Source organism: Populus euphratica, unplaced genomic scaffold (genome assembly GCF_000495115.2).
Source record: "Populus euphratica unplaced genomic scaffold, PopEup_1.0 scaffold11.1, whole genome shotgun sequence".
Taxonomy (NCBI): Eukaryota; Viridiplantae; Streptophyta; class Magnoliopsida; order Malpighiales; family Salicaceae; genus Populus; species Populus euphratica.
In genome coordinates, this window is record NW_011499878.1 from 796,035 (window position 1) to 808,710 (window position 12,676).

The following is a 12,676-nucleotide window of genomic DNA, read 5'->3' on the forward strand; positions in this document are numbered from 1 at the left end:
AATATTTTTCATTTACTAACTTTCTTTTAATGACAACCAAACAAACAAAAACTAAATAATTTACCACGTTAATAATCATGTCCTATACCGAATCTGAATATTTTATGCAACTAAACATGCACATGTACACCAAATCATAAGACTTCCATCTCTTCCCTAACCAGAATTAGCAAATGTTGTAATTATTGTTCAAGTGTAATCTTCCACACCTTTCGGTGTATGACAACCCTGAAAAGACTATAATTTTGATGATGTTTTCAGCAACCAAATCACAAGTGAGAAAAGAAATTTTATTTTCCCAGACGATGCATCTGCGACCTCCTCCCGCTCCACTGTAGATTTTGGAGCTGTGATGATCATTTGCCCTATAAACATTTTGGTTTTACGGAAAGTGTTCTTTCCTTGTTATTTTTTGCCTCCGTACCGAAACTAATTATGTGACCACCTTTCTTGTTTGGTGAAAGGCAAGGTGTGTGTATATCCAGCCGAAATTAAGGAATTGTTGAGAGTTTCACTTCTTATTATTCGTATCAAGAGATATGAAACGCTAAAAAGACTTGTTTTAATCATCAAACGAATTCTTTTAGGTTGGGCTACGCAAGGGACTCACTGCGCAGTAGGTCGTCCAAGATTCTTTATATATATATATATATATAAAATGTTAAAGCTATGCAGCTGTTTTTAAAATAAGTAAAAAAATATATATATAATTCTCAGGTTATTAACTCGATAATTGTTAATAAACTTGGCCAATTTAAATGGCATAAATAAAAAATTATAACAATAATAAAAAAACTAATAAAAAAATTAACAATGTAAAAATAAAAAAAAAACCCTGAATCTAAATTCATTTATGTTGGTATATCAGATCTATAACGTGATTGTGATATTAGGATAATTACGTCAAAAGTTAAATAAAATTCAATGTTAAAAGACAAAACTAAAAATCAATTAATAAAAAAAATTAATAAAATCTTTTTTTTTAGTCAACCTGAGGCAACCCAGTAACTATGCTACCATATACACATCATTAGGGTAATCCTAGAAAGAAAAGTGGAAAAAACACAAAGATCAATTTTTAATAAATGAGATAATAAATAATTAAATTGTAAAAAAATCTAGTTTTAAAAAAAGATTTGAAAAAGACTAAAGTCAACCTGTATTAACTTTCAAAATATGTAACCTTAGCCATGAGTTATAAAAGACAAATCTTAATAAATAACAAGAAAAAATCCTAAATCAACAAAATATTGAGGCATGAGATTGAGAAAATATGCAATAATAAATAGGGACTAAATTTAATATAAAAATAATTTGAAATCAAATGTTAAGGTATGAAATTAAAAATAAAATTCAATTATAAAAAAAAAAGATAATAAAAAACAAGCAACAATAAAAAAATTAAAGACTAAATTTGATTAAAAAAACTTAATTGAAACTAAATAATAAACAATAAAATTGAAGGAAAAAAAATAACAATCAAAATAATAAGGACCAAATTAAATATAAAAGATAAATGAAAGAATACCCTATATTTTGACAAAGAAAAAAAAAAGAGAAAAGATGGAGAAAAAGAATAAAGTTCACCGGAGTCTAACTACTATGTTAATGTGTATATATGTTACATTACTAGAAAGATCATGACAAAATGCTTCCAAACATTGTTTGGATGTGGGATGATGCCTCACACGTGACCCAAAGAACACGAATATTATTCATTCGTTAATGCATCCATTGTATATTCTAATTATTTTTATTTTTAAAATAAAATTTATATTTATCAAAAAATCAAATCACCTCAGCCAACTTGTTAATTACTATAACATTAGTTTAAAAATATGAAAATTTAAAATTTTTGTTTTTAAGGTAATATAGATTAAGCTTTTAAAATATAAAAAAACAGAATTATTTTTTATTAATTTTATAATTTATTTTGCTTTTAAGAATAATGTAGTCTTTACAATTTACTCCTAAAAAGTTAAAAAAAAAAAAAACTGAATTGATCTCAATCAATCTCATAATAATTAATGGACCAACGAAAAAAAAATATTAATAATTATACCATTATCTATATCAAGAAACACAGTGAATCCTCCATGCCAATCTGTTTATATATATATATAAAAGGGACGCAACTTCCAACTTTCAGTTAGTCAAAAAGCTGAGTTCCCACCAAACACGCATTATCACGATAGATATTATAGTTATAACAAGCATCCATCATCAACCATCTTCAGGAGATTATAAATCCAATAAATCCTCCTTCAAACATCGATAAAGCAAGCTGAAAATATTCTCACTGGTTCAGCGTCACTAAAGCAATTTGTATTTTTGTAGAGGGTCTGGAAAAAGAAGCCAAGTAATCGATCTTAAAGCAATCAAAGTTTGCCATTAACCTATGATATATATAAAACAGGTGCAGTTTCTCATTCTTCCATTTCGATCGATCGAGTCAAATGCTTGTAAAATTCGAGGTGGGGTTATGGTAATTTTTATGATTGTGGTATGAAAAAAAATATATTTTATAAAAAAATATTTTTAGTCATAGTTGGTTTGATATTTATATATATTTATTTAAAATTATAGTTAGAATTGAGGATGAACAAAAAATAAATTAGAGTATGTTTAGTTAAGAATATTTTTTAAATTGAGGTTATAAATAATTAAAAAAGATATATATCAATGTTGATGATTTTTAATTTCAATATTGTAGATTTAACTATTGCTATTATATTATGAAATAAATAATACTTTTAATATTTTTTATTATTGCATTAAATTATTTATAATTCTATCACGTAAGAAATTCATCCGACAAGAATTACAGTTTTTTTGGTTTTTTAAACGTATAACAACATCAGGTAAATATTATCAGAAACAAAATTATGATTGAAATCAAATTCTACAAATGATACATCATTAAGCTATCTCTTTCTAATTTATATAATATTATTAAATAATATTAAATATTAATTTTTTTAAATAAAAATTAATTAAAAATAAATTAATTAATTAATTTTTTTTATTTTATCGAGTTAGATTCAATTCAGTATATTTAACTTTAAACCAAAAATAAAAAGAAAATACTTTCTTGAAAATTAAGTCAATTTTTTTTTTCTAGAAAAACATTTTTCATTTACTAACTTTTTTTTAATGATAACCAAACAAACAAAAACTAAATAATTTACCAAGTTAATAATCATATCCTAAGTTTATGGGCGCAAGTTACCAAATCTGAATATTTTATGCAAGTAAACATGCACATATACACCAAATCATAAGACTTCCATCTCTTCCCTAACCTGAATTAGCAAATGTTTTAATTATTGTTCAAGTGTAATCTTCGATACCTTTTATTCGGTGTATAACAACCCTGAAAAGACTATAATTTTGATGATGTTTTCAGCAACCAAATCACAAGTGAGAAAAGAAATTTTATTTTCCCAGACGATGCATCTGCGACCTCCTCCCGCTCCACTGTAGATTTTGGAGCTGTGATGATCATTTGCCCTATAAACATTTTGGTTTTACGGAAAGTGTTCTTTCCTTGTTATTTTTTGCCTCCGTACCGAAACTAATTATGTGACCACCTTTCTTGTTTGGTGAAAGGCAAGGTGTGTGCATGTCCAGCCGAAATTAAGGAATTGTTGAAAGTTTCACTTCTTATTATTCATATCACGAGATATGAAACGCAAAAAATACTTGTTTTAATCATCAAACGAATTCTTTTAGGTTGGGCTACACCAGGGACTCACTGCGCAGTAGGTCGTCCAAGATTCTTTATATATATATATATATATATAAAATGTTAAAGCTATGCAGCTGTTTTTAAAATAAGTAAAAAAAATATAATACTCAGGTTATTAACTCGACAATTTGTAATAAACTTGGCCAATTTAAATGATATAAATAAAAAATTATAAAAATAATAAATAAACTAATAAAAAATTTAACATCATAAAAATAATAAGCTAAATAAAACTTAATATTAAAAGACAAAATTAAAAATAAATTAATAAAAAAAAGTTAATGAAAGCTTTTTTTTTAGTCAACCTGAGGCAACGCAGTAACTCTGCTACCATATACACATTATTAGGATAATCCTAGAAAGAAAAGTGAAAAAAAACATAAAGATCAATTTTTAATAAATAAAATATTAAATAATAAAATAATAAAAAAATATAGTTTTAAAAAAAGATTTGAAAAAAACTAAAATCAACCCGTATTAACTTTTAAAATATATAACCTTAGCCATGAGCTATAGAAGACAAATCTTAATAAATAACAAGAAAAAAATCCTAAATCAACAAAATATTAAGACATGAGATTGAGAAAACATGTAATAATAAATAGGGACTAAATTTGATATAAAAATAATTTGAAATCAAATGTTAAGATGTGAAATTAAAAATAAAATTTAATTAAAAAAAAATAATAAAAAACAAGCAACAATAATAAAAAATAAAAATCAAAATCAAAACAATAAGGACCAAATTGAATATAAAAGATAAATATGAAAATACCCTGATATTTTGAAAAAGAAAAAAAAAAAGAGAAAAGATGAAGGAAAAGAATAAAGTTCACGGGAGCCTAACTACTATGTTACTGTGTATATATGTTACATTATTAGAAAGATCATAATATGTTATTGTGTATATATGTTACATTAATAGAAAAATCATAACAAGATGCTTCTAAACATTGTTTGGATGTGGGATGATGACTCACACATAACTCAAAAAACACGAATATTATTCATTTGTTAATGCATCCATTATATACTCTAACAACTTTTATTTTTAAAATAAAATTTATATTTATTAAAAAATTAAATCGCCTCAGCCAACTTGTTAATTACTATAACATTAGTTTGAAAATATGAAAATTTAAAATTTTTGTTTTTAAGGGTAATATAAATTATGCTTTTAAAATATAAAAAGATAGAATTATTTTTTATTAATCTTATAATTTATTTTACTTTTAAGGATAATGTAGTATTTATAATTTGCTCCTAAAAAGTTAAAAAAAAAAAAAACTGAATTGATCTCAATCAATCTCATAATAATTAATGGACCAACGAAAAAAAAATATTAATAATTATACCATTATCCATATCAAGAAACACAGTGAATCCTCCATGCCAATCTGTTTATATATATATATAAAAGGGACGCAACTTCCAACTTTCAGTTAGTCAAAAAGCTGAGTTCCCACCAAACACGCATTATCACGATAGATATTATAGTTATAACAAGCATCCATCATCAACCATCTTCAGGAGATTATAAATCCAATAAATCCTCCTTCAAACATCGATAAAGCAAGCTGAAAATATTCTCACTGGTTCAGCGTCACTAAAGCAATTTGTATTTTTGTAGAGGGTCTGGAAAAAGAAGCCAAGTAATCGATCTTAAAGCAATCAAAGTTTGCCATTAACCTATGATATATATAAAACAGGTGCAGTTTCTCATTCTTCCATTTCGATCGATCGAGTCAAATGCTTGTAAAATTCGAGGTGGGGTTATGGTAATTTTTATGATTGTGGTATGAAAAAAAATATATTTTATAAAAAAATATTTTTAGTCATAGTTGGTTTGATATTTATATATATTTATTTAAAATTATAGTTAGAATTGAGGATGAACAAAAAATAAATTAGAATATGTTTAGTTAAGAATATTTTTTAAATTGAGGTTATAAATAATTAAAAAAGATATATATCAATGTTGATGATTTTTAATTTAAATATTGTAGATTTAACTATTGTTATTATATTATGAAATAAATAATATTTTTAATATTTTTTATTATTCCATTAAACTATTTATAATTCTATCACGTATGAAATTCATCCGATAAGAACTACAGTTTTTTTGGGTTTTTAAGCATGTAACAACATCAGGTAAATATTATCAGAAACAAAATTATGATTGAAATCAAATTCTACAAATGATACATCATTAAGCTATCTCTTTCTAATTTATATAATATTATTAAATAATATTAAACATTAATTTTTTAAAATAAAACTTAATTAAAAATAAATAAATTAATTAAATTTTTTTATTTTATCGAGTTGGATTCAATTCAGTATATTTAACTTTAAACAAGGTTCTTTGAATTAGATTCAGTCCAAATAGAAGATTGAATAATCTCTTTACTGTTCAAATCAACCAGAACATTGAATAATCTCTTTACTGTTCGTTTGAACAATGACTGTCCATGACAGAAAAGAGGAAAATCAGGAACGCTGTTGCTTGGCAGCTACCTTTTCCAACTTTTGTTAAATCACAGGTTTGGCCACAAGTATTGATGGATTCTATAAAAATAAAAGTGGGTTTGAAACATAACCAAGCATAAAAATACTGCGGCCTCCTTTAATCTTGAGTGCAACCACGCTACCAAACAGCAAGCGAGCAGGATTTAAAGGTGTTGAGAAGAAGACAAGTCGTGGGCACCAGAGAATACATGCTTTGTCAAGCTTAAAGGCATGAAAATTCAATAGAAGGAGGGCTATGCTTTTCTTTGCTTTCCATGTCCACTGAGCCCTTAGAAATATTTCCTTGTTCTCTATAATTCCTCTATCTTTCTGGCTATAATCTACTGGGGTTGGCATATCTCGTGCCAACTCTTATCCAGGTCGTCGTCCAGCATAAAGCACAGATAGGCTTTCTTGTCTTTGTCTACAGATGTAGTCCAATGATGCTGGACCTTTCACGTGATCTGTTTGCGATCTTGATTTGCTTCTTCCTGCGCTAATTGGATGGTAAAAAATAATAGATGATGGAAAGTGAAAGGTCTCAGCACTTTGTTTGGTACGGAGCAAAAGGATTGCCAGTGTGCAAAAGAGTCTGGAAAGTGAAGGTGGAAAGGAAAAGAGACTAAAAAATAATCGTCCTTCTTATCAATTTCACTATAATTTTCAGAGGCAGAAAGAAAAGAATCGACAAATTCAGGAGGACTGGCCATTGGATCATTCTTTCCTCCTTTGACCATCACATCATTTGCCTTAATGACCCTGTTACCTTCTTCTTATACATATTGGCTTTCAAGAATCTTAAAAATAAATGAAAATACACCACACATAATACTCGTTATTCTCTAATATACTCTGTGGTTTCCATTTCATTTTTTTATTATTATTAAAAAAGCAAAAATAAAAATTACTGTGACCTTTCAAGAATCTTAAAAATAAATGAAAACACACCACACATAATACTTGTTATTCTCTAATATACGCTGTGGTTTCCATTTCAGTTTATTATTATTATTAAAAAAGCAAAACTAAAAATTACTGTAGCAACTTTTTAAAACCATTTTGTTTGGTTTTAAAAACTTTGGTAATTGTTCTTTATTTTATTAAAAACAAAAACAAAAACATGAAGAAGTAGGAAAAGAAAATAGTACCGAATGACCCCTTAAAGAAACTCTCCATCGACTTCAGTGTTATTTCAAAGCCTGTAATGGGCATGAAAAAATAGAAATCAGATATCTGTAATTAATATTTATAAATTCAAACCAAAAATGTTAATTCATAAATAAATGCTTGTTTTAATCTGAAAAGAAAAAAAAATCATAATGATTATGTTAAAACCTTTTTTTTATTCTTATAGGTGCTTGGAAATGTGGTAATGAATGCATTTTAAAATTATAATTCACTTAAAAAATAATCATTTTTTTTTGCTAGTCTTTGTTCACCCCCAGCATAGTTTCTCTAACGTTTACACCATGTTTTTGTTCATTGTATGTAATAGAATAATGCAAAAGAAAAATGCTAAGTTTACATTATAGACTAGTGGAACACCTACAAAGTCCATGACCTTGTTCAAAGAATATTCTAAAATAGACTAGTGGAACACCTACAAAGTCCATAACCTTGTTCTAAGAATATTCTAAAAAGAAGAAGAAGAAGAAGAAGAAAGTCTCAATATCAGCCCAGTAAAGTTTTAGAGCGGCCCAATAAATGACCCAGCTCGTTTCTGACCAAGTTGTTTTTGATGGGACCGAGGACCTCGACCGGAGTGCCAATGGATCCTTGCTTAAATGGGCCGCAAGACTACCCCAGCTTCATCTAAGCAACTCGTCGAATGGGCTGAAAACTAGGAACGACAACCAAGCCATGCTTACAAATTCACATCACCAGGAAAGGGAATGGGATCATGGAAAATTTCTTTCGTAGCTTTACAACGAATGAAAACAATAAAGGAACGAAGAAATTTCTAATTTTCCCGGCAGAAAAACAACATGCTGAATTATGTCCTAGCATGGATGCCGCTGCTGCTAACAATTACAAAATCTCTTGTAATAAACGATCTATAACTTCACTAATTTAATACTCTCGCTCTAATGAAAATATTCGATGCAAAAAAAGTTATAACTAAATGTGTCTATTTTAGCTGATATTCTTAGGAATCAATCAATGACAAGAATAATTGTTGCGAAGTTATTCTAAAACTTGCCTGACAATTGCAGGAGACCAAGAAAGATTTGCATGTCCGAATACTGAAACTCGTTCAACTATATGTAACTATTTTAGCTCTTATCCTCCGAATCACACCTTCCTTCGTTTCTTCTCTGAAGGAGCAGTGTGCAACTCTATCCCTTCTTCTAGCTCTCTTTCTATCCAGGTTTCCGTATCTAACTCAGCATCCATGGTTTCATTGGACAATGAAGCTCTAGTTTTTACAGCTATCTGGCATCTCCGTCTCTTTAATGTTTCTCTAATCTGGTGAACATCAATGTTATGATGGGAATTATAAGATGGCGCAACATTGCTGCTGGAACTCAACTCATAGTCCCCTGTTCTTGGCTGATTCTTACCATCACCATCCTCAACAACACTGCTTGCACCACTATCAATTGTTCGACATGGTAAAACTTCATTCAGGCTGGTGTTTCTGTCAGATGAGGATGAATCTTCCATCACAGCCCCATCGCTAGCAAGTGAATTAGACATTGATACACTCGTAACAGCTGATTGCGCACTACTGGTAACCATCTTCTTGGCAGAAGCTTTAGATTGTGGAACCCTCCCATGCGTTGCTGGAAGAGTCCTTTTTGGATCTTGTTCTAACAACCTGGCCATCTGTTGGATGACCTCTGGAAAGCATTTGTGAAAATAGGTTGATGAATAACAGAAAGTTAAACGAGGACACATGAATGAACAGAAAAAAGCTGTTCTACTAATAATATGGGTGCATCTCTTAAAAAAAAAATGTTTGAACTGCAAAAACTGCATCTACGTAAATATTCAATATAATAGAAGTGCTAATTGATACCAACAGCCAGTCAAGGTCAAGGATCCCGATGTTCATAATTTTGACTTAAAGCAATATATACCAACATACCTTCCAATTGTTTAGGTGAAATGTCAAACTCCAGCCACCAGACATTTCCCTTCTCTGTAGGAAGTTTCACCTTTTGAAATTTGGCAGCGAGATACATGGAACCGGCTGCGATGTAATGGGGCTTGTACTGCAAGCATAAAGTTGTGCAAAGCCTGCAAATCCCATCACAGAAATACATGATCATTCAAAGAGAAATTTGGCAAGAATCTATAATCAAATCTACACTTGGACCAAATACAACGAGCGAATAGAGGGCTTACCAATCATTCACAAAATTCCAAGCTACTTTTGCAAGATCTGGGTATATGTTCAATTTCTTCAAAGCATTTACAAGTGGCTTGTAAGGAAGTTGGACATCAAGATCAAAACCAATTGTTGCCAATAAAAGCCTCTCTCCAGTTACAAGTAATTCCTTCTGACTACTGCAAAATCCCTACAAGCAAATGATTTGCTGGATAAGTAAGCGCAACAGCTTGGAACCATGAAAACCGAAAGAATTACAGGAATCCGCTTACTATCTGCCTGATTCTATGTGAGGCAGAAGGATCCCTTTTGTGAATCAGCTCATAAGCCACAACAACAACATCCCTCAGCAAGCGCGGAGTTTCCTCCAGTTTGCAAGCAAGAAACATGCTTGCAGATGCCATTGTCTGCAATTTTTAAAACTTCTAAGGAATTAAAGGCAAATCAAAACCAGCCATCTGCTTGTTGTTTCCCAAAAAAAGGTATATGTTTCTGTGCATGTGAAACATAAGCATGTGGGCTGATTTTAGAAATGATGATTCGCTTCAAGCACAGGGGAGGAAAAGGATAAAAAGTAGACCTAAAATGGTATGGAGCTTGAAAAGGTCAGAAAAGATATTTGTTCCTTGGTTAAAGCAAGTGTGCATTTCAAATACAAAAAATACAGAGTATAATATACCTGGAAAACAGTATTACATTAAAAAATAATATCAACAATTCCTTTTAAGAGATGGTGTAACAGCATGGACACGCACTCCTGCTTTCAACATTATAGATATCAAGCATTGATGGAATACATTCAGTTTCACATGCAAATGTAAGCTCTGTGGGTTCGTAAAAAGATGGATGCTTAGATATATGCTTTGCAGGCTGTAAGTATTTGTCCAACAAAGAAAAATTATAAATTAGCCAACCCACACAAGAATTGTTGAGAATAGGAGAGCCAGATACAACCCAAGGATGGAATTAGTACCTTCCAATCATTCTTTGCATGAGATTGACGCATGTAAAACCGGTGGCACAATATCAATGCACATGCTATTGTCACCTGGGGCCTGAAGGGCAGACATCAAGGGTCACCATCACTAGTGAATATGAAATGCCAAGAGTGTCATGAAAATAAATTGTTTTGCATAAAAGGGCAATGATGACATGTCAAGAACCACAACCATACAACTATGAAATAATACTCTTAGGCCTTTTAGAGGGTTCATCAAGTTACACAACTTAAGAGTTGTTGGAGATGGTTTTGTGCACCAATCATCCGAAGTGTGTTTTCACTTTCCCATGGAACACAAGGAGCATGGAGATAGAGGAGCACAGTTTCAAAAGGATGACTCCACAAACAGTATGGTAGCAAGAGATTGTGCAAGCAGAGTGAAACAACCACTTCACATGGCAACAACAGCACCTAAAGGATTAATCAAGTCAAGACAAGGTGAAAACAAGAAGAGACTATGAATATAATCAAGTACCATCCCATCAACCATGAGTGGAAGATGGGTTAAATAAATGCTGCTAAGCCATGCAGAGCACAGCAGCAGAACTGGAAATGACAATGTAAAAAGGCATAAAATTCTTCCTTCTGGTGACGACAAGCAACCGGGTGAAAAAAGGAATCCAACTTCATCTGAATCTTCACCCAATAGAACAGCCTCCACAAACTTCATCCACTAACATAAAAGGCAACTTCAATGAAGTATACAAGCTAGAAAGAAGCAAGCAACACGAAGCAACTTCCATTGGAATAAATATGGAATCAGACATACACGGATGTAAAGTTAGAAACACAATAGGAAGCACACAGCCAAAGCACGCATCATATAGCCACATTCAAGTTACTAAACCAGTACATCTCAAATGCATGGGTCAACATGAATAAATCTAAAGCTCAAATGCAAGGATCAACATGAATAAATCTAGAGCTTACACTTTAAGCTTCACGCCGAGCTCTTTAATAAATGAACAGCACAATTTCCGTAATTGAGACTCCTTCTCAATGTCAATACCATCCCTTCTAGAAGGGGAAAAGTCTTCAATTTCTTGTCTACTGAAGTACCACTTGCGTGTATAATACTGAGGCTCCTTCGGCAAGTGTATGCTAGTTGCAATCTTAGCCATCCTCAACTTCTCTTCTCAATGGAAGAGAGCTCTAAATATACTGCCCAGGATATGACTGCTAAACGCACTTTCCTTGCTTAAAAATCACCCCTCGATCCAATTTCCTGCCCAGTTAAACAGACAAACATTTACAAAATTGGACAAAAAAAGATAAATATTCAAAGGAATTTTTTAAGAAATATTATCCAATGACCAACAATTTCATAGCAAGAATTGCATAAATTAAAAATCCTATTGGTGCAGAAAGTTTCAAAATTTTCCTCTAGGGGAAATTTCAAGATTTCCAATAATAACTAAAAAGAAAAAAAAATTGCTAGCTCTTATGACTAATTACAATTCATAAAATTTTCTTTATTACGGAAAGTTTCATCTAGTTTTTCCTGTAAGAGAAGAGGCCTCGTTTCTTTACAAAGATTCTACGCAATTACTAAAATTAAATTCAAATTCGCATAATTCTATATTTGATTAAACTCCAAAATCATTTGAAAAGAAAAGAAAAGAGGGATCAATTAATCGAAAGAAAAAAATCCTAGAAATTGAGAAAGAGTCGAGCATACCTGGAGAAGATGGGAGGATCAGGGGATGCAACAGTCGCTTTTCAGTAACCCTAGCTTTTAGGTTACCGTTTGAAGCTCTTCTATTTTTCTTGCTTTTTTATTTTTTTCCCCTTCTATTTCAGTGCAGTTGACGTTGACTCTGATGTTAGACGTGCTTTCGTCATCTCAAACGCGTGACGCGTTCTTTGCACGCTCTCCTCAACGCATGCTACGGCGGTTGTTGCTTTGTAGTGAAGAAAGGAAACTTGAGATTCCTCATGCTTCACGTGATCTTTAGCTATGTGGGCCTGAACTAAATTTTACTGGGCCCAATTGGTCATCTACGTGGGCAAAGTTCTTTCACTAAATGAAAGCTCGATAGAAGTGTGTGGACTGCTAATTTCGGCCCATTCAGCTCAATTTAAAATT

General features: G+C 30.9%; 1 protein-coding gene across 2 annotated transcripts; it reads right to left on the minus strand.

The window, feature by feature from the left end:
- Nucleotides 1-6,283: 6,283 nt before the first annotated feature.
- Nucleotides 6,284-12,441, minus strand: LOC105128775 (cyclin-T1-3-like). 2 transcript variants are annotated; one of them, XR_842943.1, is made up of 9 exons: nt 12,269-12,441; nt 11,521-11,815; nt 10,564-10,645; nt 9,863-9,997; nt 9,608-9,780; nt 9,348-9,499; nt 8,460-9,099; nt 7,408-7,458; nt 6,284-6,755 (listed from the first exon to the last, which is right to left on the minus strand). XR_842943.1 is itself a non-coding variant. In XM_011030589.1 (7 exons), exons 2-7 carry the CDS (start codon nt 11,709-11,711, stop codon nt 8,552-8,554), a joined length of 1,281 nt encoding a protein of 426 aa, XP_011028891.1. In that variant the 5' UTR covers nt 11,712-11,815; nt 12,269-12,441; the 3' UTR covers nt 8,286-8,551. The 2 variants fall into 2 exon arrangements, 1 of the variants encoding a protein (XP_011028891.1); XM_011030589.1 differs by lacking the exons at nt 6,284-6,755; nt 7,408-7,458 and having other exon boundaries at nt 8,286-9,099.
- Between the last annotated feature and the right edge of the window lie 235 nt (nt 12,442-12,676).

Excerpts from the sequence above, each read along its gene's own strand:
- LOC105128775 (XM_011030589.1), bottom strand. The coding sequence starts at position 11,711 with ATGGCTAAGATTGCAACTAGCATACACTTGCCGAAGGAGCCTCAGTAT. Across the intron at positions 10,646-11,520 it reads CTCGGCGTGAAGCTTAAAGT|GCCCCAGGTGACAATAGCAT; the intron begins GTAAGCTCTAGA and ends TCTGCCCTTCAG. Across the intron at positions 9,100-9,347 it reads TTCACCTAAACAATTGGAAG|AGGTCATCCAACAGATGGCC; the intron begins GTATGTTGGTAT and ends AATGCTTTCCAG.